Genomic DNA, 27,926 nt, shown 5'->3' on the forward strand with positions numbered 1-27,926 from the left:
ATAATTTAAATGTCATATATTATATATGCGTTTGTTATGTTTTAGATCATTATTAATATTTGATATTTTGTCAACTGATTATATAAAAAATATGTATTAATAAAAATATATTATGTATTATATGGTTTATTAATATTATATAAAATTAATTTACAATAATAATAAAATTGTTAAACTTTCTCTTAAATCATTAATAAAAATAATTATAATAAAAAAATAATAATTTTATAAAATGATATAAACTAGTTAGAAATTTATTAAAAATATATTATAAAAATAATAAAAAATGATATAAACAATAGTCGGATATAAAACAATGGTTTAGATGACGATGAAGTCTTGATAATGGTGTGAAACATAGGGAACGTTAGTTTAGTTTAAAAAAGATTAGGTATGTGTTTATGAGTATCAACACCACGAAGAGTTGTCATCGTAATTGAAGGGATGGTTAGTAGTATTAGTAGGAAATGTCTGGTTTGTCTCGAGTCGAGTAATCAGAGCGTATTTACTTTGATTTTGTTGATCATTGCATTTACCATTAATTAATGGATTTGTATAACCCGTTATCGATTTGTTTACTGCGTTAGGAATGATTGTGCTTCTGGTGTTTGCATTGATAATAGTTGTGACCATCGGTGGCGATGGCCTATGATTCTGATTATAGTTAGTATTATTGTTATCACTGGACATATTGGCAAACATATCGTTGGCCGCAATGGTCTCAGTATCGCAATCGGTGTCGTAGTCCTCTTCAGACGTCTCCACCGAACTGGTGGCCAAACTTTTGGCAACTTTACGAACACCAGAGTTATTGAAGCAATACTTTGTTTCGGTGATCTGTCGCGATGGTTGTGACAACATATACAAAGTCGGTTGACTCTTAAGCAGAGCGCCCGCTATGATTGGTGAACACGAACTCGATGTCGATGTCGAACAAGATATGGGTGATGATGACAGCGAAGAAGGATGTAGTGATAATTGATTATTAGTTAGCGTCGACTCTGGTTTGTTATCATTGATGACTAGAAGACAGTTTTTGGTTTTATCATGACTTGGATTCAGGCTCTGGTGACCACTGATTGGTCGCATATTGCCGGCCGCAGCAGCCACTTGTCCTGCTGTGGTGACCATCAAACCGTTTACACCGTTTTCATAATTATTCAAATCGTTGTTTAGCGTGACTTCATTTGCTTTGAATAATTGTGAATAAGTCGGTGGCGGCGAACAACTTCTGGTCGATTCAGTCACTTGTTTTCGGCGGACACTTGCCGTCGGCTGTTGTCTGGTTCGGGTACTGTTATTATTATCATTACCGTTAAGTACAACAATTTGGTTAACTGTTTTCAATAGTTTGCTTTTATCGTCAACTGAAGCCGTCGCCTGAAGCGGCGATTTGCTAATCGGGATCTGATATCCATCGGCGTCAGTGAAGGCACACTCATCATTGGTCACCAGCTCTTCATATTTTATGTGACCATTTTGATAGACACTGTTTCTCAACGTTGAACTACTGGAACAGCTCTGTGCTGAAGAACTTCTAGAGTTTTTCATCATCTGTAATGAATGTCCTGTTTGTGATAAAACATTTAAATTTTAATAAATTGTTTTCATTTAATATATTTATGAAATTATAGTTTTATATTAAACTTAATTATTATTATTTAAAAATATGTTTTATGTGATTCAAAAACTAATTGATGATATGATATATAGAGTATTTTTAAAGCATTTTTTAAAACAATTTGTTAATATATTTTCTTAAAAAACACATAAGCTTTTGACATTTAAAAAAATATTAGTAGTATTATAGTGTACATGAAATATGTGATATTATGTGATACAAAATAATAGGTAATATAAAACAATATAATCATCACTACCTGCCTGTCTCTCATCTTCATTATAGCCGGGGTTATCAAATCCGCCTAAAAAAAGCGTGAATAACAAAAATAATAGACATATATAAAGCATAACAAATAAAAACAAAAATGTTATATAATATTTAATGTTAATTCAAAACAAAAAAGTTATGCAAACAATACATTTATTAGATTAGTTTGAAAAAATAGATAAATTAATAACAACTGGGAGGCAATAAAAAAAAGTTGAATAAACTAAATAAATTTAATTAAATTTAATAGCAATACAATACAAAATATACAGGGAGTTAGAGCACCAGTAAGTTAGTTTAGGGCACATACTGTAGTTAGACAATGACACCTCCACAACAACAAAAAATAGGAGCATTCATTAAAACATGCAATAATTGTCAATAAGTAAACCACACCATTTGATATCCATTTCCTTTTATTCCCAATAATTATACACTAATTCTTATTTAATTTTGTTTATTAAATAATATATATTTTTTAAAAACTTACGGTTAAATAAATAATTTTGATTGTGTACGGCTGTTAACACCGTTTTATATCCCGATATATTTTTCATAATATTTTCCAACTCTTCGAGACAGTCGAAGAAATTAGGTCTATCCTCGGGATCGTAAATCCAACAACGTTTCATTAAACGATATCTACAATAATTGTTTTTTTTTAAAAATAAAAATTGATTTATTTATTTGACTATTATATAAATATTTAGTTAAATAGAAACCGTACATTTCATCGGGACAGTTAATAGGCTGCTCTAATATGCCGCCACATCTGACATATTCAAGCACCTGTATGTGACTTTTTATCTGATATGGCTGTTCTCCCAGTGATAGTACTTCATATAGAAGTACACCAAATGACCAAACCTGTGACCAAAAATAATATTAATTAAATATATTATAAAATTTTATTTTATTTTTTAAACATACGTCACTCTGGGATGTAAAGACACCGTCAATAAGAGATTCAGGTGACATCCATCGCACTGGTAGTGCGCTTTTGCCATCCGGTCGGTAATAATCATTCTTATAGATATCGCGAGCTAATCCAAAGTCGCCGATTTTGACAACACGTGTCTTGGGATCAAAACTTGAAATAAGACAATTACGAGCCGCCAGATCTCGATGTATAAAATGCCGTTCTTCGAGATATTTGCAACCTTTTGCCACATCCGTACAAATGTTGACCAAGTCTTGCATTGTTAGCGAACTGGGGATACCATTCATGGGTCTGTTATCTCTTAAATATTTTTGCAGATCCCCCCCTTCCATTAGCTCGAGTACCAATGATATCAGATTGGCGTCCAAACAGATACCATACAGTTGTATGATATGCGGGTGTTTGAAACCGGCCATACGTTTGGCCTCTTCTAGAAAGTTAGTCTTATCATTATCTGTGGCGCCTTTTCTCAGAGTCTAATAATCATAAAATCAAATAATTTAGATATTATTGTTCAGAATAAAAATTCTATCAATAAGTCTATACTGACTTTTATGGCAACTTTGGTGACCAGCGATTCATTGTTGACAATCTCAAGCCATTTGCCCTCAAAGACTTCGCCAAAATTACCCGAACCGAGTAAATTGGTTTCAGAAATCTGATCTCTGGCTATACGTTTAATAGCCATTAACTCGGGGTCTGATTCCAAGTTGCTGTTAATGTAAAGAGTATTTGTTAGGTGTGGATGTCCGGGCAGTTCAGGCCATGGAACCAATTCCATGTTATTTCTGTGAATTATATTATCGCCGAATGACTTCTTTTTCTGTTCCTGTACTTGACGTCGACGAACTGAAAGACATAAAAAACCAAATAAATTAATGAAATAACTTTTTATGTAACCAAACAATGATTTGACAATTGACATACCGGTGCATAATATCATCAAAACTATGATTACAAAGAATACTGCGCCCAAAATGGCGACCAACATAGAGGCCACATCTTCTTCTGGCACATCTATAGTCAGTCGTAATGGTTGACTCAGATCACTGAAATTACTGCCACCAAACTCGCTAAACGCGGCCACTTTGAACACGACATCTCTATCGGTTGACAATCGGGTACTGTCGACGTACCAGTAATTTTCGGTGCCATTGAACGCAATGATCCAATTGCTGTTACTGTTATGGCTGTCAGTGCTATCAGTGTTGATGTCGTTGTCTTGTATTTTGTACCACAGATTATACCATAAACTTTGTGCTCCATTTCCATTGATCCGATTCCACGAAACTTTATACAAGGGTTGTCTAACGTCAGGTATGTCCTCGACTTTTGGTCGATCGGGTATTTCCGGTGCGTCTCCCAGTGTTCGGAAAGAGAACCTATCGTTTTCAGGCCATATAAATAATGCTGTTGTGGATCGGTATGTAAGAAGCATTCGAAAGGCGTATTCAGTATTTGGCAACAGGTTTGTGATTGTGAACACATATTTAGTCGATGGCTGTGTTTTATTAACCAACTTTCCTCCAATCCATGGCGTCAATCCATTTTCGTCAACACTTGTATATTGTAAAGAGTGTTCGCCAATTTCCGAGATATTGGTGTCAGAATAGGATGACTCCCAACACACTATCAGAAAACGACTGCCCTTTTCAACCAAATATACATCGTTTGGTAATTTATATGTTTGTGCCGTAACCTCATTGCTGTCACTATAAAAGAGGCCATCGCTAGAATAGGCGCGGATTGTTATGTGATAGTCAAGACCAGGTTTGATGCCTTCGGTTAATCTCATAATGAACCGGTCATTATAGCCATAACGGGTCATATTTGGTCGCTTAGTATACATAGCTTTACGCAAATCGTGATCTTTCGATGAATACCAACGCATCTCATAAATAATTGGATGACCATTAGGTTTCTCTGGCGGTTCCCACGCGACCACTATTTTCAATGGTGTTTCAACTTTTGCGACAACGTTTCTGGGAGGCGATGGTCTCGACTCAGCTGTTCCAAAGTTGACGGGTGGACCCGGAAGACTAATGGTATTGTTGTTGGTATAGTAGTTCCTCACTGCTACCCGTATTGTATAGTTTGTAAACGGTTCCAAACCAGTGATGGTAACGGTATTGTTGTACGTTTCAATAGTTTTACAGCCTCTTAAACTCAAACCGCATTCATAGTGGCCATCGGGTAGGACTTTACCGTAAAAGATGGTATACTTGACAGATGCCAGTGATATTCTTGAACAACCTAATGGACGTCTAACCTCTTGCATAGATATTGTCAAACTGTGAGCCGTAAAGTCTAATAGTCGGACCGTTTCGTGATATTCAATGGGCACAAGACATTCAAAGTGTGGATAGGGCTGAAGGTGATCGCTAAGCGCTTTGATATCGTGAACACCGTTTGCAATCTCGGAAATGACCAAAAGTGGTTCATTCGAGGTCTGCAAAATGTTGAGCATATTTGTTGGCAATGCTTTCATCGGAGTGGTGGCCGCTGTCGACGATTGCGAGTTAAACTTGGAGTCTTTTTTGGCCACTTTGTAGATATTACCTAAAGTAGAGTTAGACCAATAGATATAATCGTTGTCCACAGTCAACGATGTCGGCGGAAATCCGTATGTACTGTTGAGCACTACTCGACACCTGCAACCCGTCATATCGCTGGCCATAATTCTATGATACTTTAGGTCATACCAGAGAAGCTCGCTTTTGCCATAATTGGATCGATCAATGGTCAGCGCCTTACCGATCACTGGATGTGCTGCACAATTACAAGAGTCAGTCATCACATCTCGTTTGGTTCGCGGTTTGTTTTGCTGGAAAAATAGCCGAACATTTGTGGCCAGAGAAGGTGTGGCAAAGTTTTTGGTGCTACACATCTTCAACTGACCCTGACTTTCACTTAACATTTCAGTCCAGATTAAAGTACTGGTAAATGGATCCACTTCTAGTGTACCGATATCTACATTATTCTTTGATGTAATTAAAACTGGTCTGGCGTTCGGGTCATTCAAATCGTACGACCAAATAGTACTTTTTGGCGAATTGTCACTTTCCGACCAATACAAGTGTCTACTGATCCAATCGATTGTCAAAGTACTGCCACGAGTGGGCATCTGATAGATAATCGTAATGTTAGAGCCATCTAAATAGGACTTCTTGATTATACCGTCCTCTTCGACCCAAAACATAAGATTTTCTTTACTAATATAAGTGACTGAAATGGGAACTATAGCTTTGGTGGTCAGAATGTTTTCTTCGTGCGAATCAATGTCAGCCATTCGTATTGAATCGGTTTTTGTGACCAACAATCGTGGAACTGGATGTTCATCTGAACTGTGAGCGCCAATCACATCACTGGGTGGTCCATCACCTGCTTCAGTGAAAGCCTGTACCTGACAATAGTATGTCGTATTTAATTTCAGATCACTTAAATAGATTTGATTTGTCTGTCCGTAGACTTTTGCATTTTCCACTTCGATATTTTTATGTCCGGATTGTATAGACCAGGCGTACACTGTATATCCCAGTATAACACCGTTTGGCTGTTCGGGTGGTGACCACCGAAATTCGGCGTGAATTTTCTCAATTGAGTTATCATATGTCGATCGTTCGTAATTAATAAATATTCTCGGTTTGGATGGTTTGGATGGTGTAGACATTGGTGAGTATAGCTCTATGACTGTCTGCTTGGATGAGGCCCAGTAAGTGAAGGCTCGTATAGCTAACTTGATCTTTGAATACGGCGGCAAATGGGTGACCATTGGATACGGATATTTGGTTTTTTGTGTTATAAGAGACTGTCTGCTACTCTGATAATTATCTTCAATGACCAACTCATAGAAAACCTGATTATAGTTTACATTTTCACACTTTTTCCAGAATATCGTAAAATTATCCCAAACTCCGGTCAGTTTGATATCCTCTTCCTTGAGATCATTGGGTATTACTTGGACTTCGCTTATTGATGTAAATTCTGATGGAATTGGTTGTAGAGATGGATCCACGACAGCCACTGTATTGATATCGTTAAGACCTAATCCTTTAAGAACAGCAAAATCTTCGCCATTCTCACCGCTAATCAGCGCATGATTTTGTTGCTCTTCCAACCAAAACATACGGTCGCTATAGTAGGACAGCGGTCCTCTCAAATGAGTTTCGGGTAAATGGCCGACAACTTGAATTGTTTGCGATACATAGTTGGCATTATCACCCTCACGATTGGCCAGATGTGCGCTGTATAGTACCACCGATTCATAGCTTCTGAGTATCCAAAATATGAGTTTTTTGTCGAGATTTAGTGTTAAACCCATTATGTGTTTTCCAGTGAACAGATTGGTCTCAAAGTATTTGTTTCGTTCCATACCATTGAGCCGACAAAACTCTACACTATAACCGGTAGCCCAATAAATATAACCCCTGATCGAGTCTATGGCTATCTCTTTGGCAAAAGTCATAATCGGTAGGGGCTCTGATTGACTGCCGTCCAGATTGGATCTGGAAATCTGTACCGGAAGTCATTATTATAACAATTAATATATTATAGTTATTATAGCTATAATCGGATTGTCATTTTAACAAAAATAACAAATAGGTTTTACCATTCTTTGTTGTGGACTCGACCAATAAAACTTGGGTGCCATCCAATCAACAGCAATACTGGACGCACCGGTAATATTGTTCATTGTGGTCAGGGATGCGTGAGATGTTAGGTTATATATGTAGATATTGTTTTCGCCGTTAAAAAATACTAAATCTCTATACCATGTAATATCTGTGGGAATATATCACAAATTGAATAATTTAATATATATTTATCACAATTAAAAAAAAGTTTCCTAGATGCTATATACTGTATTATATTAAATTTTTTGTTATGTAATACAGATTTATATACTACTATACAATAAAGTTTGGGATTAGTTTAATATGTTTTCTTTAGTCAAAACATTTTGACATTATTATATTATATTATATAAATTATTTATATTGTAATTTACATAAAAATGTATTATTAAGAGAGAACTCTAATATATAAGCAAATATTTGATTACAAAACATTTAAATTTTAATCCTTTTATTTTTTGTAGTCTAATATACAGTACACCAGATAGTGAATCACTATTCGTGATAAATGTATAACAATTTTAACCCTAATATAATTTATAGTATACTAATACAGTGACTCAAATATTTACTCAAAACATTTTCTACTAATCCTTATATCACTTTACAAATAGAAGTAAAGGAGTTGAGTAAATGAAAAGTAAAAGTGCTGGTGATAATAGTAGATTAGGGACAGTGGGGTTAAAGTTTAAACATTAAACAGTATACACTACTGTATATACTGTCAGTACATACCATTAACTGTACTACCATTCATGTTCATCCTGTGGACCAAATGTTCGACTCTATCGCCAACAATGTTAGACTTGAGGACCCCTTCCCTTGTGCTCCAGAGTGCGAACGGAAATCTCGACCCCTTGGCTATTGAATGCAATGTCTTTCCGTGAAACGCCTGACTCCACGAGCCATTACCAGCCCTACTATAAGCCCTGACTCTGATATTGTATTCCGTGTCCGGATTGAGTTCAAAGGCCTCACAATAGGTGAGGGTTAGGCCCTTATCGAAAAATGTAACCCTTGACTCGGTTTCTTCAATGCTGACCTCATATGACCACTGTTGCCACGCTCCCTGTCCTTTGTCACCCAACAGGTCTGGCTTTTCCCAAACAATTTTGGCAAATCTGTCCAAAAAGATTGCCTCAACATTCTTTACGGGATTCAATGGTATGGGATAGGGCTGACTCTCGTAGTCTAAGACACACAATGAGACCAATGAGTTGGCATCAATTTGAGTGGAGCTGTGATGGTATTTGTCATTTTGTTTGTCATACTCTTCACTGAACACTTCATTGGTTTTTGTAAAGAAAAAACGATTTCTGAAGACAACTAGATTTTCGATGTTTTCCAGAATATCGTTCCGCTGAGAGTTTTGTCTGACATTTACCCGATCGTTGCCATCGATAGCAATGGAAAAGATTGACGCCTCCCGACTGATGGGCGCATAGAGTCTATAATTGATAAAATCTACGGCAAATGTACTGATAGATGACTCCTGGAGTATGAGATTTCCGTAATTATAAGCCATAACATCGTTGGCAATGAGCGCCAAATCGATTCGGTAAAGACTAGCAATGTTTACATCACTTATGGACAGCCAATACAGATATCCATTGTATGGATCGACTTTCATATCTGCTGGTCTTGTCTTGAAACCGGTGACAACCGATTCCATGCGTTCGCCATCGAGATTGCAGCGACTGATCTTATTTTCTTCAATCATATACAGATTATCGGCCAACCAATCGACCGACAAATGGGACGGTTTTTGACTGCGGTTTCGCACAATAGTCCGCATCTGTTTGTTATTATCGTCTTTTAGAGAAATGCGGCGCACAGTTCCCGATGTGTCCGACACAAAGAGATACTTATGCTGAACATGAACGGCCAATCCATTTATATCAGCCGTCTTTGAATAGTCACTGATCCTGAATATGACATCGCCATCAATGGGAAACTCAGGATCGCGGCGGAGCACCACCTTATCGGTGGCCAGTATGAGCTCCGGTATAGTAGTTGACTCATTATCATAAATGTTATATATATTTGACTCAAGTGTTGTAACATTAGTCTGTGCTTTAGGTCCTTCACCGAAATTATTTCGGGTCAGAACTGATATATTATATGTTTGATTGGCTTTCAATCCATTAAACATATAATGCAGAGACTTGTTATGTCTCATCTGTAAGTGTGCATCACTTGTGTGTGAATTCGGTAAATCTTTGACAACGGCCGTACCGTTTGGATATTCACTGATATATAGGGCATAGGAAATGATGGGACCGTTTGGAAAACGGGGCGCCTCCCAGCTAACAGAGATCTGGGTAGCGCTGACTGCTACTGCACTGGTTATGGTGGGCGCCGTCGATGGCACACCATATGCCAGCGTATGGATGTCGACACTCTGGTGCGAAAACAGTGTCATACCGTACTCTTGGAAGACAATCCATTCCACTCGAAACCTATACTCAGTGTACGCCTTAAGACCTTTGATTTCTACACGACTAGTATTGAGCGGTGTGTCCGGCATATAGTAGTTCCAGTCTCCACCTAACTGTTCATATCTCCATTGCACCAGATATGTGATGTTGTCATATGAGGATCGCTTCCATTCAATGGTCAACGATTCGTTGGTCAGCGTATCGGCCACCAGATATGGCGCCAATGGTGTCCCCACTTCTGACTTGATTTTATCGATATATACACTGAGCGCGTGATTGCAGCCCAACACACAATACAGCACCTATTGTTTTTTGGATAGCATAGCAAAAGGGTTAGGCAGATGCCAAACAAAACGATATCTTTTTTTTAATATAGTTTTTGTTATTTATTATTATTTTTTTGTGTTAGTTATGCAACTTATTGTATTTTCTATGCCTTTTTACCGGTATGTATGTCTCAGTCATTGTCTGGAAATTCCAGACATTGGGCTCATCTCTTATATATAAGTTATATAATATAATATTTATTTAAAAAGTGTAAATAACATCACAAACACACACAAAGTGATTATATACCTCATCAAAATGTATTTGTTTTATGTTAATATATAGTGTTTTTTGAACATTAATTTGTTTCTCTTTTCTCTATCATATTGTTTTGTTTTATAAAAGTCATTTTTACGAGATATCAGACACTTGTGGCTCTTTTACATATTAATAATAATAATGTATATTATCTTTAAGTATCATTTATTATTACACCGCATACACGCATATATAACTTATTAATAATAATATAGAATATAAAGCGGCAACACATACACACACACACACACACACACACACACACACACACACACACACTCATTAAACTAATAATTAAGCAGAAATTATAAAATTTATTTGGTTTCAAATTGATTTTATAAAATAGTGTTTAATAAATTATTATCAAGGTAATCCTATCATTTGATAACTATTAATACATAAATAATACACAGTGTATTAGACACTAACCCAATTGTTAACAGTAGTCGAGTCATTGCAGGCCTGAGTACACGATGACTGGGCTTTAGTCCAACTTTGGCATCCAATCCAACACTAAATTATTTTTTAAAATGAAAAATATTATTAATGTAAATAAATATCACACAAATTAACATAAATATAAAAATTTTATTTTTTCCATCTATATATTAAATTAGATAAATATTTTGTTATTGAAATATAATTTGGGTCTATTTATTTTCCCATACATTTCTATATACAATAATAAAGTATATTATTATAAATAGAAAATATTTTTTTAATTCTATTTAATAAATATTTATACCAATTTATTGCTAGTATTATTGCATATATATATATTTATAAATATTTAATCATAAAACATGTCAAAATAGATTAAATGTAATATATTTATATATATTTTTTAACAAAACAGTATTCAATTTCACGTGCATATATTAAATGATAAATATTTCCCATTTAGACTGTATAAACATTATGAACAGAAAAATATTTTAGCCTTGATATTATATATTATATTAATAAAATAGCTAATATATCATTTAAACTATATATTATGTCCAAATGGATATAATATACAATATATTGATAATAATTTTCTAATTAGTGAAGCATTTTTCAAACCAAAAAATAACATTTTATTGAAATGTCTTATATATATATATATATTATACATTGTATATGATATTTCATATATATCTTTTTAAGGAGAGAAATATGTTGTTTACTATTACATAATAATTTGTATTTTAACAGAAAAAATCAAAATATAATATATAGTTTGAGATTTTAAACACTGATCTCTAAAAAAAGCCAAATGCAAAGTCTATTAAAATGATAAATGTTTTTCGACTGAATGACAAGTAATCTTTAGTTTTTTTATAAAATGAAAAATGTCTTTTATTACCAGTTTTTTAGTTTTTAAAAATAAGTAAATTTATTTCTCATATATTACACACTCAAACTATTGCATTAACTATTCAAGTAGTTGTTAGTAGTAGCAAATCATTGTGTGGTTTACATAATAAATAATGCAAATTAATGTCATTATTGTTTCGCACATTTACGGTCATATCATTTCATGATATCAACTATTATAAGAAAAGCAGACATTATTTTACTGTGATTTATGGTTATATATATATATATTGTATAAATTTATAACTTATATATATATATATATAAACTCTTTTATTTAGCATTTACTAAATGTGATAAATATGCACATATATATTGATGTCAAATAATAATAAATATCCATGTAATACCATGTACAATTTATTTTTAACACCATTTATGAATCGCTAATTTACTATTAATAGTAAATAATGAAAAATGAGGTTTTGAGATAAGTTATATGTGTTATATTAATGACAATAGCAGAGAGAGAGAGAGAGAGAGAGAGAGAGAGAGAGAGAGAGAGAGAGAGAGAGAGAGAGAGAGAGAGAGAGAGAGACCTAAAATAGCAATTTAGCCAACAATTAAACTTTCGCCCAAAAAGTGCAAAGTCTTTATTTGCAAACACTTTCACTTGAAATATCCCATTCATAGGCCAACGATAGTAAACAAACAGTAAAAGCAATAAAAACAAAGAGATGTATGAATTTGTGTACTTAAGAAAAACGTGTGATAATCACGAAGTAGTGTATAATATATAATATATACTCTGAGAGTATATGCAGTATTTCATTGATAGATAGGGTATGTAAAAGTGTGTTTGGAGTGCACTTCACGTTTTTCAAACAAATTTATTTATACTGTATTAGTATAACCAACTTATAGTAGTAGTAATAGTATTTCGCTCGTGTAGTTTATCGGTTGGTGCTGGTGATGGTTGAAAATTAAATAAAAATTATTTTCAACTAACAAACACACAATTAGAGACATACTGTTTAACTAAAGCACTCGATATTTGACACATTGACTGATTGAAAGTACTTTTAAGGTATTAGGAAAAAAAACCTGTGGTTAGGCATTACATACACAGAGTATATATTAATAATTTTTTTCTATAATAAGTTTATGATGTACTGTACTGTACGTTAGCTCTCTGTCAACAATAATCATTGAAAATTATTTAATTTACACGTCATGTCACTAACAAATTATATATACATTTGATTTTTTAAATTTGTTTATTTAGTTGATTTTTCCCCTTAATATACATTATTGAATAGTCAAATAAATGTTTTATTGGAGTGCCCAGATTTGTGTGTGTGTGTGTGTATGTGTGTGTAATATTTTAGTATTTAATTTTAAATGTTTGCCAAATTGAATATATATACTGGTAGATGGTATAAAGTCATCACTTTTTATTTGATACTAATTTTTTTTGCACATTTAATAAAAATAAATAGCAAAAAAATATTTTGAGTGCTTGAATTTTAAATCAAAATATTTTTTGTTATTTTTAAAAAATCTCTCACTTCTAAGTGATATTTGTATTGAGAGGTCTCTCTCTAGTATGTTATAAATAATTCAAAGCCAATGACTGGCAATATATTTTATTTGGGTTTTATTTAAATTTATTGCCACAAAATTATGTTATTTTTTGCTAAAATAAATCGTAAATTTTACCCAAAACTGTATATAATAGTTGTTTTGTTTTTTGTTTAGTTGTAATAAAATCAAAAAAAGATTTTTATTATATAATTTATGTGAATGAATCAATTGAGTAAAAAAATGTCGATATTTTTCAAATACAATATCAATGAAGTATTTTTCCGCTTTTTACAAACAAACAAAAAAGTTGTATAACTTATTTAACTTATCAATTGAATATTGTATGACAATGAATGGGCTGTATATTCATAAATATACAAATGGATGAATGAATTGATGAATAAAAAAAAGTTTATGTTTTGTCGCTTAAAATAATTATACAAAATATAAAACATAACCACTATTTCCGGCGTAAAAAAGTTTAAAGTTGTATATAAAGTAATCATTCATTGGACGAAATGAGAGACCGACACTCAATGAGTCGCCTAAAAAAATAGTCAATAATTATCATATATATGTCTAAAAAATATTCATAAAAAACAACTTTCTCTAAAAGTATTTACTATGTTTTAAGATAACAAAACATTTACATTTTATTTACTGTATATACTAAATGACTTATTTATTTTAATTTGAAACCATAATATTATCGCAATAGAATTCCTTTTAAAATATATATAAATTTATATATTAAATATTTATATATAAATAAAGCTAAATATAATGAATCTCACATTTCATTCAATACAAACACTAATTCACATTAAGTACTCACTATTGGGAAGGAATTTATATTGATATTTGGTTTTTACAACAACAAAAACAACTAAATATTTGACTTATTATTTATACTATACTATACTATACTACTATATCATATAAAAATGTACTCTCAAACTGTATGTACACATAATAAGTAAAAAATCATAAAACTAATATATATGTTTTCACAACTAATTGAAAAATAAGTTTTAAAAATTTTTAAAAATGCGATTTTGACGGAAAACTATATTAGTTTTTGTTTCTAATAGTAAACATTATTCATTTAAACACACAGACATAATATGATGTTCACAAATATAAATCAAAAAAAAAATAATTTTTTAAAACAAAACATTTGTTTAATAAAAAATAGTTATATTACTTTATAATAGTGTATTTGTTTTAGAGCTTATTGACAGACACAACAGTTTTCAATGGTTTCCTGTGAAATAAAAAATCTCATAAAATTGTTTTCTCTGACTTATTGATTATGTTTAGCTATCTCACGATTATCTTATTATAAATAATAGAACAGGTATTCAATAATTTATTATTTAAAAAAAATCAAATAGCGTTACAACAGATGTTTATTGCAGTTATAAGTTATAACTCGTTAAGAGAGTGAGGGATAGGGAGAAAAATCTCAATAATTATATACTATTGGAAAAACAAGAAAAAATAATAATTAAGCGATCAATTAATGATTTGGGGTTATGATTGAGGTTATGGGCATTCAATTAAACTAATGATTGATTGATTATATATATAAATTCAATATTTAATATAACAGTTAATTCCCAAAATCGTTAGATAATCAATAGGATTTTGAAGAAAAAAAATATTTTCAACTATAACTACAGTATAACAACTATTCTCTTAATTTAATATTTTAAGTGTTAATTAAATTCAACGGCAATAAAAAGCCGTCTGAAATATTATTAATACACTTATTTAGCCTTAAATAAGGCTTTAATGAGTGCAATAATAAGCGTATATTAAGCACAAAGAAAAATTATTATACAAAATAAATTTGACTCTCAAAAAAATTATTTGCAACAAAATCTATATTATGGTTTATGTTATATATAAATATTTTTTTGAGAGACAAAAAAAAGTTATTTTTTATTTTATAAATTATTCGGATGGGAGGGTATAGGTATAGAAATTTTTAGAGACTATGAGACAGATATGGGAATATCAAGAAAAAAATGATTATTAAATTATTAATGAAAGGCGAAAACTATATTCGCCCCAAAAAACATATCATAAAAATATTGAAGTTTAAACTTAGATTTTTATAAAATGTAATGAAAAATCAAATTTTTTTTTATATAGTACCGGTCCTCTTGTGTTTTAATATATTCTGCTGTTTTTCTATTTTATATATTATTTAAGAAATTTATGGCACATGTGGTCAATATAAAAGCAAAAAATACCATTAAAATCATATAAATATTTTACAATAATAAATATGAATATATGTTATATTTATTCTAAATATATAACGTGTGTGGGAAAAAACTCAAAACCATTTTGTTATACATTTTTATTATGATTTATAATGATTTTACATGACTTTGACGTTTGGGATATCAAAGAAAAAGTAGAGCAAAAAATCATAATTTTTTTCTATTTGATCCATACTTTGCCCGAAATAGAAATTATGTATTGAAATGTCTGATCCAATAATACATCAAAACATTGGTGGATAATAATGTTGTCTGACATATAAAAGCTCAAAAGGTTTGTCATAAATTTCATGTATGTGTGGGGCATCGCAATCATCATAATCATTATCAACATCACATCACAACAGTAATAAGTAACTAATAAATTGATTTCCGGGATGAAACTTATAGGCAGTGAGGCGTAACTTCCTTTCCCTCTCTCACTAGAGTCCCTCTCATCTCTCTCTCTCTCTCTCTCTCTCTCTCTCTATCCATCTCCACCTTTACTACTCTACTGTAGTTTTTTTTATTATTGTTTGAATAATAACGATCAGATTTTCATAATAGTGCCAACAAAAGACATAGAGAGAAAAAGAGAGGGGAAACAGTACAGGTAGGTAATGAGGGAGAGAGAGACCCAAAAATAGGCGCACCGGCATATAATGGCATTAAAAAAGTTTTCATATATTAAAGCCCTAACTAACTATTGCTTTGTTGTGGAGGTGCGGTTGTGTTTAAAGAGAAGGGTATAATAAGGCTATTAATGTTAAACCGACGCAATTCATACAAACACATACACATACCTGTGCAGTCTCTGAACGGAAACTCAGGTCAAAAACTGTATGCTTATGTATACTGTAAATGTATACCTAATCGGTGTGCGAGTATATGAGTGCCTGACATGAGACCAACATTGAGGGTATAGCTATGTTTTTAATAGTTTTTTAGAGTGAAGTCAAAATATGTTTTATGAAAAATGTTGTGGGAGTGGGATATATAAAAAATCAATTGCATTTTTCTATATATATATATATATATATATAAGTTAGTTAAAATTTCTCAAAAAATAAATTAATGAATTATAATTATTTACCAAATATTAGAAAACATGTTTTCTTAATGTGTGTCCAATAAATATATAGTCTATAAATATTAACTAACACAAATAGTTTAAATTTTTTATATATTATATACAGTATATATATAAAATTATATATATTATGATAGCTTCATTGATGTGATATAAGATTTAATATTATATTTGATTTTTCATCTCCAATATAATTAAATTCAAAATTATTTTTGCTATAAATATATATGACAGGAAAATATCTATAAATAAATATTGGAAAACTAAGTATACAAATAAGGAATTTTATTGCAAAATATAAATTAAAATTTTATTTTTCAAAAAATAATAATAAATAAAATTATAGACACATAGGATATGATATGTATTGGAGGGTTAAATGTCAACTAACTTTTTTATGAATCAATTTATTTGTTTGTTGGAAATTTTTTTCATTAATACAAAGTAAGTCATTCATATAAATGTTATTGATATTTATATAATGGGATCCATTACTGTCAATGCATTTAATTTTCTATATATTAATATATTAAATCATACCATTTGTAAACTTTATTTTAAAAATCTAGATCACAGATTTGTTTTGCCTATTAGTTAGTTATATTCACAGTACTATCCATTAAAAAATTTTGTTCAAACATACAAACAAACAAACAAACAGATAGATAGACCCTAATATTATATAAATAATATATCAACAAATGATAATTTGGTTTCATAGTATACATGAAACTACAGTACTATTAATATAATTTAAATGATATAACTGACATAACTGATATAAATTTAGTTTTTTTTGAAATAGTAATTTTCAAATAATAATAACAATTATTGGGTGAATACAATTTTATTTACACAGTAAGCTTGAGTGATGGTTGACAACAACATTAATTTATGTACAGTATTTAAATTGCTGTTTTTAACTAATAAATGATAGAGCATTATGTATTATACAGTATTAAATAATATATAACTTATATATTGTATACATATATATAGTATACTATATACCACTGGCACTGTTGGTTATGGTAAATGGAGCATCACTTAAATGTATAACATATAAAAGTATTTAAGGTTATATATAAATAATAACTTATCATAACTTATGAGTGACTTTAATAGCAATTTCCTTATTAAACACTATATAAATAATACTGTTTGATGTCTTTTGACTCCCAATTTATGGCTCGTTTGCATCACATACTAGGCTTTCAATAATATTGTGATATTATTAGTAGTTTTGTTGTTGTTGTTAAACATATATATATAAACTATGATATAATTATGTATATATATATAACACAATTAATCCCTTAAACATATTAGCAATATTTCAATGCGATAATCAAAAGCCATAGAAAACAGTGTTTTTTCTAATATCATAAAGTTTGAGATGAAATGAATTATGAGTGTTATATAATTTATATATTTGTCTTATATTTGTATATAAACCGACAGAGAGAGAGAGAGAGAGAGAGAGAGAGAGAGAGAGAGAGAGAGAGAGAGAGAGAGAGAGAGAGATTTTACTTTCCCGCTGTGTTTTGATAATCAATTGAAGCGCATACTATAAAAACAACATAATCTACAGTATATTTGTACGATAATCAAGGTTGAGAAATGTTATAAATGGAAATTATTAAAATAAAATAATAAAAAATAATAATATGAGATATATTTTATATATTAAATGTAAAGATAACAAAAAATAATAATAACCATACAGTATATTGTGTATTATATAATAAACTCACATATATTTGAAGCAACAATATTACGGCAATGAAATTAAAGTGATATTTATAATGGTTTGAGAAGCGCATCGATGCATATCTCACTCAATGAGACATTTGATGTCATTTTACAAAAAGCATTAAAACAAGAGTAAATTGTGTTGTTATTTGTAATTTGTGGACTCAAAACTACAGTACAGTATATATACTGTTTATGGCATTATATGGTGTGGTATGGTATGGTTATATGGTATGGTAGTTATGATTTAAATTGCTACCAATTATATGGCTTTGGTCAGCATTTTCAAAGTTTGCCAAAGCATTGCAAATGCATATTACGATACTTTAGTTATTTTAAGTTTTTTTTTAAAAAAAGCATTGCTTAGCATTTTGATTATTTGTGGCGCTATTTAAGTTTCGGGGTAACCAAAGTTTATTCCCATTACCATGCTACAGTGAACAAACAATTATTACCATTGTCCAATTAGTATAAATAAAGTCTTATATAAATAACAATAATAAGCATAAACTTATTATGTTTTTTCTAGTATTTTTACAATTTATATTTACAATTTGATCTTATATTAAACATTTCATTATTGTATATTATGTACAGTTAATATTGAATTACTTTAGTAAATCAATTGTCTTTTTAAAAAAATAGTTTTATAAATTGATAAAAATAGACTTACCTGGTTTAATTTACATGTTTCATTGCATGCTATATCAAATACGTTTTCTTCGAGATTCTATAATAAATTGATATTTAAAAAAGATAAATAATAATTATTTTTTTTATTCAAAATAAGATTATAAATAAAAATATTAGTTTTAATATACTGTAGTTTTATGGTTTTTTCATGCAGTCTACTAGTGCTTAGTTTTTAGTATACATAACATAATTATATATAATATGTGCGTATATATACACTTGAAAATGTGATAATTATATATGTTTTATGTTAATTAAGCCAAATATTTATTCACGTATTTTTTTTAGTGTTAATCGATTTTATAAATTTTTTATGTGTAAATATTATGTGTGTTTGAAATTTAATGTAATTGTAATTTGTGATAAAAACCGTTAAACCTTTATATACAGTATATATATATATATATCAGGGATTGTCTCTCTCCCTTCTCTAATTACGTTTTGTGGACTCATTTTTTTATTTATTTGATTACAGTAGAAAAAGCCTCATTTAATTATAAATGTATTTAATATAAATATCAATTAAAAATGTATGGATGAAAGCTAAATAGTGGTTCTTGTATTACAAATTATTTATCATATGATATACTATACCAATATATATGATATAAATTTGTTGTAGTAGTAGTTGTTATGAGTTAATATATTCTGTATTTCAATGCTAAACATATTACAGACAAAATTATCAATTGAAAATAAATTTTAACTAAATAAAAAAATACAGCTAATATTATTTTTTTTGGGGCACTCATGACCTCCTAATTTTAACTTTAATAACTTTACTAACAACTCCCTATTTATCTGTACACGAAAAAATATATTAGCATTTTTAATACGACTATAAATGTAAAATAATTTTTATTATTAAAAATAATACAGTATTACTATTTATACTATTAGCAAATGCTATAACTTTAATTTTATTTATTTTCTGTAATACTATTTTTTTGGGGTTCATTCAAACGGACCTACTTTTTATGAATGATTTTTGTGTGTAAAAATATCTCAATATTAGATATTAAAAAGCATAAAAACCGCATATAAAATAAATTATTAATTTATGATTTTTTTAGTTTAGTTTACTTAAGTTTATGCAAATCAAAAGCAATAATATTTTATTTTTTATTTTGGCGTATATTTTATATGTTAAAATTTGTGTGCAATTATATTATGCACTAATAATAATGAAATATTATTAATTGATGTCTATTGACCTCAAGTTATAAAATTTAAAGTAATTTTTTTGTTAGTGAAGTGTAGGTTAAGTAATGCAATTGTTTTCATGTTATTACAATTGCTATTTATTATTATTATTTTTCTATTAACTTATTATAATGTTATTTATTATTCATTGACAGTCAAATATATTTTATATTATATATATTATGAATGAACACGCATATTATCTCCTTTAACTGTAGTTTATTATTATTTTTTACAATATATATGTCTCCTCTCATTCAAAATGAAATAAAATTAATTAATTTTCAATTCAGTAGTAAATTCATAGCCGAAAAATTTTGGTGTATATATTTTTTGTGGTGAACTCGTTTTTATGATATATATATAAGATATATATGTATTATATATATATATTTCGGTTAAAATACATAAAGCAATAAATTTTTCTAATGGTATAGACATTATTATTATTTATTAATAAGTTTCTCTCATTTTTCATAGACTTTATGCTAATTTTAAGGATTATAAAATCCTTTTTTTTCTCCAAAAAAAATATAAACAAAAAAAATGTTTCATAAATTATTCATAACTTTTTTTTGAAGTTCAAGCACTTGAAAAAATTTGCTTTACTCTACGTGTGGTACTAAACCCGAGTAAGCGAAACAAAACTATATGCATAACTTTTTTTTTAGTTTAACTATTTGAGAGATACATTTAGCCCTTAAATAATCAATTTTTTCTTGTATAAGCATATGTTTATATAAGACAATAGCTATGATAATAGAAAAGTGTAATTCACTTCATTAGTTCAATAATATTATTGTCTGTTTGTAAATATACAGTATATTAAGTATATGTGTGATATACATGTGCGAGGAAATGGATGGGCTGGATATGTTATGGCATGCTTTATGATATCTGTTTGTTTATAAATAGCATTTTTATGGCCCAACTGTTGATCGCTTGTGAAAAATGCTGACAAAATATTTCTAATGAGTGGTTTTATTATGATTATTGACTATTGTTTAAGTCAAAAGAGATATTTCTCAATAGCCTATTATACAATCATATAATATCATACAATACACACAGTATAATACAAAAGCATTTCAATAAATACAGTATTAGTATGTTTTCTAGTAATGTTTAGCAGATAAACATTTACACAAATAATATTAAGGTATTTATCCTCATGTTGTTAAACAAAATGCTTTTATTTTTCTATTATTATTATGCATTTATGCATCGTTTATATAACATATTGTAAGAAATTTGTAGTGTTTTAAAATATTTTCAACAAAAAAATATATGTTACAGATATGCCTGGGAATTGAAAAATAAACAGTAGGTGTGGCCCCACTCTCTTGTTATTTATATTATTATTTGTCTGCTAAAAATTTATCTATTTAATAATATATACATAAAAATTTATTTAAATATTTAAAAATAAATATATATATATTAATTTTTCTTGTCTGGCATTTTGAATCTAATTAAAATATTCATTCAAATAGTAAAAGTTTATGCAAAACAAAAATTAAGAAAACAAGAATTTATTGGATAAATATATTTTTTTGTGCATAAAATGTCAGTATATATGAGTTCAACATTTAAATGAAAAAAATAAGTATATACACTGTGTGTGTATATAAAGTACCGTATAAAACAAAATTTATTAAATAAATGTATTGATAAATAAATATATATTTTATACGAAAGCGCACTGTCAGTCAATCTGTTATCTGTTACATTGGAAGCTAATTAAAAAATCACAGTCAGAGATCACCGGGCATTTTGGCACCGGGAGATAGATAGGTGTGTACACACACGGGTTCGCATGAGAGACATATCTAATGGTGTTTCACTATATGTAAAAACCAATGAAGCTTTTAGTTTAAAAAGACTGTTGTGTTTCTACATTGAAATTACTGATGTATAATCAGTCAACCAGCTCAGTCCTATTTCATAGATCAGTGCCATCATTAGTAGTAGTAGTGGTACCACAATTGGTGGCCACTGTCGGCGACTCTCATGTTTCAAACGGTAATCTTTTTTTGCTAAAAACAAATGATCGCTCGTACCACTAGATTCACAAGTCATACATCTATCTCTCAGTAGAAAACATTAAGAAAGATTAGGGTATCTGTATGTCTGATGCATACATGTGCTGGCAATCAAATGAGTGAATTAAAAAGTGATGTAAAAATATTTTGACAGAAGGGTTGCCAACAGTTGTTTCCATTCATTGATTGTATAAAATGTTTCTTTAAATTATACAATGTATACAAAATAACATTTGCATTTTTTATGGGGACAGTAGGCTAAAGGTCTAACCATGAATTTCCACGAAAAAAATATCTAATAATTTAGACAGAAGTCAAAACTTTCACCTAAATTTATTGCATACATCACTACACACACACACACACACACACACACACACACACACACACACACACACACACACACACACACACACACACACACACACACACACACACACACACACACACACACACACACACACACACAGACAGACACACACACACATACATACATACATACATAGACTGTAGACAATTATTTTGAGGTAAATGTTGTGCTACTCTGTAATTTTAGATGCGATTCACGCAATAAAATTGGTTTCTTATAAAAACATTGATTTAACAAAAAAAATAATTAGTTGTGAGCAACTTTTTTTTTGTAGTACAACATTTTTTTTTGCTCTAACAATAAATCTGTTTTGAAAAAAAAAACTTTTAAGTTATTTGATTTTTTTTTGTTTATTTCAATTCACCAGTCATCATCATCATCATCATCAACCAAACAATATATTAAATTGTATATTTATTTTTTACAACTTTGATATTAAACTGTTTAAAAAAATGTTTATAAATTTACTATACAAAGTGGTTTATGCTATTATCATAATTTTTAAAGTAAACGGCCCATCGATCACATTATGTGTATACAATTAGTCTGTAATCTAATACTATATCGATAGCCATAAGCAACATATAATACATAAACTAATGTATTTATGTATATATGTATATTTAATATATGAAAATACAGTAAATTTTAAGAGACCATCAATTTATTGTATCGAAACAAACATTTAATGAAATAAATAAAAGAGCACTTGTTTTTTATATATATACACATATATTAAATGATACATGGATTTTGTCAGGAGATCCAGGATCACCACTTGGAGTGACCTTTCTCTGCAATTATATGCCTCACCCACAACATACTGTGAGAGAGAGAAAAAAAACTGGTATATAACACAACACTACATAACAGTCGGTGCAATAGTTGGCGTATACAGTATGTACTGTATGTATGTATGTGTTGCCCGTCCGTCCAGTGATGGCAATAAGGATTCGTACGAATTCCAGATCACTCCTTGATTTTTGTGCTTTTATTTGTTGTGATGTTATGCTTATGCTATACATTGAGAGCGCTTATGGAGTTTTCTATAAGAGTATACACACTTTGTATACCATGTTTTTATATATCATATATATATATATATGTTGTGTGCAATGAATTCAGATTTACCTCATTTAACATTTCCGAGTAGTTTAGCAACTCTTAACAAAAGCCATTTTATAAGTGAATGCGAGAGAAAAAGTTTTTCGCCACAAAAACTTTTATATATACGATATATATATTATATTATATATATATTTTTGAGCAAAAAGTTTTAAGTATTATTCTTTTGAAAATGACTTTTATGTCTCAATGGTATACAAATTTATATACCAAACTATACATACATCCTATCCATCTATACATACAATACATAGACATACCAAAAACCATACCCTCTCTTCTCCTATTTCTCTCTTTTTCTCAATTCATTATACTCTGAAAAATACAGAACTATTTTCAAGTACTCCTTTTAACTCCGGTTATTCAAAGAGCATCAAAATAATTGATTATAATTTTTTCCTATTGTTATGTTTTACTACAAAAGGCAAAAAAATTTTTTTTAGTATACTTATAACAACATCAACAATAACAACAAGAAAAATGTGTTCAATATTTATGTATAAATTTAACACAAAAAATAAGTAATTTTTGCCGATAATTGGTGCACAAGAATATTATTATTAAATGCTAATAATTCTAGTGTGTGTGTGTGTGTGTGTGTGTGTGTGTGTGTGTGTGCACTCCCTTTCCTCCAATTTGCCTCAAAACATAACACATAAAAAATAAAGTAAATTTTTCTGTTATTTTTTAACGATTCAATTGTAACTATTTGTTGAGTATATTTCACTCAAAGCTAATCACACCAAATAACTGATGGTTAACGAAACAAAAATTCCGGCAAATGTTTTATTTTTTTTGTGAACGTATTTTCTTTTATTTCATTTCATCTTTCAAATAATCAACACTTGAATAATAAAATTTAAAAAAACGAAAAATAACTGCAAAAACTCTTTTTATGGTCTATCCGGGAGAAGGAGAGTGAGAAATATATATATAAAGGTATAATGAGTTTTAAAAACTGCTTATTATAATATTGAATATATTAAGTGTATATACTGTATATATTCAGTAGTTATTAGTAAATGAGAGTTAAACAGAAAAACTCATGAAATAAACTAAAAGTCATTGCAATTGTAAATAATTGTTTAAACCTATCGGTGTGTATATTAGGAGTTGTATGTTAGCTCTCAATACAGGTATATATATATATATTGTGAGTAATTTAGTATTTTCTTTGTGTGTGTTTTCTTCTCAATGAATGTCTCAGCTCTTCAACAATCGGTCTCTCCTTAAGAATAAGTTATTTATGAATAACGAGAGGAAAGAAAAAAAGAAAAGTATAGTATTTTTTCTGATGTCGTCTACAATATGTTGTGCCTTATAATGCTTTGTTGTGTATACCGTATCGTTAGTCCCGTACACTAGTTATTGGCATACATTGACTATAATAGTCATTCATTTCCGTCTAAAGTAGCGTTCCTTAGGACTGCTTTGGGGCCTCACTTCAAGACGGGATTGTGCGATGAGAGGTCCGGTGCCAACACTGATGTGTGTGTATATATGTGTATGTGTGTGTGTGTGTGTGTGTGTGTGTGTGTGTGTGTGTGTGTGTCGATATGTATAGTGACGGTGACCAGGTGTTAGGAAATAGTTTTTGTAGGACTTGAGGCACAGGTAGTGCATAGTTTTACTATTGTTGGGGAGAGTAAATGCGAGAGAGAGAGAGAGAGAGAGAGAGAGAGAGAGAGAGAGAGAGAGCGTGCGATAGTGTGGGAGAAGTTAAGTATAGGGACAGAGAAATATAGAAATACTGTATATATATAAATGTTAAATATAAGAAATAGAAATATAGTCAGTATGAGAGAGAGAGAGAGAGAGAGAGAGAGAGAGAGAGAGAGAGAGAGAGAGAGAGAGAGAGAGAGAGAGCTTTCATGTGTATCCCTGTAATATTGGTCAGGGATGGCTGAGTTTGTGTATCTCATTGAGAAAGTGCACAAACCTTCCTAACGTTCCCGAAAACCTCAGACTACAAACTAAGGGGTAAACGCATGAACGCCTGGGAAAATGATTGCACTCTCGGTATAACATAAAACACGGCATAACACACACACACACTCGCAAAAAGTCTATTTTCTAAAAAAAAACTTTTGTGTCGAGATTTCAAACGTCCGGTGCGTTTGCTGTGAAATAGACATCTCATTTGAAATGTCTATTTTTCTGATGAAATTACTAAAAAAAGTTGTTTTTTGTTTATAATAATTTGATGTTTTTTTTGAATGTTTGTTTGCTAGTTAACCAGGGATGACACCAGTCATCTGGACATACATAAGCAACTGCCGTGTCATGTCTCTGGACATCAAATATAATGCTAAACAACTACAGGGCTAACCAAAAAACAAACCAAACCACACGCTTCACTTGTCCAGTTCACTGGTTGTGTCAAATCAAAATTGACAAATAACTTATGTTTTCAAATGTTTAAAACTTTTTTTTAACATAACAAAAATCAAAACAGTAATTAAAAAATCAATTTACCAATAAATAGATTATTTGTTATCAATAATTTGCTTTCAATAATATTAACTATATCTTTCTTTTTTTTGCATTGATCATCAAATTTTATGAAAACGTAATTTTGATCATTAAATTTCAAATTAATTTTACACAACACAACTTACTTTTTTAGAGAAAAAGTACATTAAAATTATTATAATTATAATTTATTTTTTTTAATATCTTTTTGCTATCAGTGCTAAGCCAAGCATACCGTAACCATAGTGTATGTGTGAGAGATATGAGAGATGATGAGAGAGAATAAATTAAAAAACTTGTTGCGAGAAAATAAGTTTTTAATATATCATATAATACTACTATCATATATATATTGTATACATATATAAAAGGTATATAAATTTGTTGAAAAAATATTTTTCTTATTTTCTTATTATTATTATAAACTCTTACCATTAGTAATGGCTTTATTCCATAGAAAACATGGAAAAATATAATAACAACAAATAAATAAATAAAAAAAAAAGATTTTTCTCAATTGAATAACTTTGCTTTCATTGAATGACAAATAATGAGACAATTCTATGGAAGTATAGTACTGTACTTTACTTTTTTGTAAAGTATATATTTTATATAATTTAAAATATATATAAACATTAGTATATTTGAATATATTGAATAACATTTTGTGTACATTATTGTGTGTGTTTGTGTGTGTGTGTGTGTGTGTGTGTGTGTGTGTGTGTGTGTGTGTGTGTGTGTGTGTGTGTGTATGTGTRTTTATGTGTGTGTAATTCTTAATACAGATAAATAATATCCAGTATATTGATATTTTTGTTAATAAAGTATTCATAATAACAACATTTAAGTATTAGAAATATTTTTAAAATACATTTTTCATATTTTAGATTTATATTCAGAGTACAGGTATACTAAATTTATTATTAAGCAAAATACCGAATAAAGTATTTTAATTGAATAATTTATTTTATAATTATATTTACCACAAGTCGGTCACATGATTGCTGACACTTGTCGATGACATCGTATGTGAGGACCTGTTGAATGGTGATAACGAACCATATAATGAATAAGACCGACACTATCGGTAGTCTCGTGTATGGTTTAGCAGATAATAGTGCCATAATTATTGTCGTTGATGTCGTCTTCACCACTATTGTCAAGCATTTTATTGGCTTAAAAAGTTTTGATCATATTTTTTGATCACACAATAGGAACTGAGACTACTACTAGTTTTTTATATTTATTTATTAAAGATAAACGATAAATAAAATATCTATATATAAGAAACTTCATTAAAGGCACAAATGAAATGACAGTTTGATAGCTATTATTGTTATTTCATTGTTCATCAAAATAATTATTTCAATTAACTATCTTTTAAAGAAAATAGTGTTTATATATATATATACCGGTATATAAAGTTAGAAAACTTAATTCAAAAAACTTTTTAAAAACTTTATCAAACTTTGTTATTATTATTATTGTTTGTTGTGAGCGTACAACTGTTGCTCCGGCACTCACTCTCTCTAAACTGA

General features: G+C 29.7%; 1 protein-coding gene across 2 annotated transcripts; it reads right to left on the reverse strand.

Annotated features, from left to right (window-relative positions):
• Positions 1–305: 305 nt before the first annotated feature.
• On the reverse strand, positions 306–27,556 carry LOC128961391 (proto-oncogene tyrosine-protein kinase ROS-like). 2 transcript variants are annotated; one of them, XM_054307625.1, is made up of 12 exons: positions 27,372–27,556; positions 19,157–19,213; positions 10,918–11,001; positions 8,201–10,205; positions 7,441–7,613; positions 3,759–7,344; positions 3,382–3,680; positions 2,822–3,307; positions 2,619–2,758; positions 2,382–2,533; positions 1,881–1,925; positions 306–1,568 (listed from the first exon to the last, which is right to left on the reverse strand). In XM_054307625.1, the coding sequence occupies exons 1-12, from the start codon at positions 27,510–27,512 to the stop codon at positions 409–411; spliced, it is 8,328 nt and encodes a 2,775-aa protein (XP_054163600.1). In that variant the 5' UTR covers positions 27,513–27,556; the 3' UTR covers positions 306–408. The 2 variants fall into 2 exon arrangements, with proteins under 2 accessions (XP_054163600.1, XP_054163602.1); XM_054307627.1 differs by lacking the exon at positions 1,881–1,925.
• Positions 27,557–27,926: the final 370 nt, after the last annotated feature.

This window comes from Oppia nitens, unplaced genomic scaffold (assembly GCF_028296485.1).
Source record: "Oppia nitens isolate AA-2021 unplaced genomic scaffold, nextdenovo-longstitch-racon4-pilon3 scaffold5_pilon_pilon_pilon, whole genome shotgun sequence".
NCBI classification, from domain to species: domain Eukaryota; kingdom Metazoa; phylum Arthropoda; class Arachnida; order Sarcoptiformes; family Oppiidae; genus Oppia; species Oppia nitens.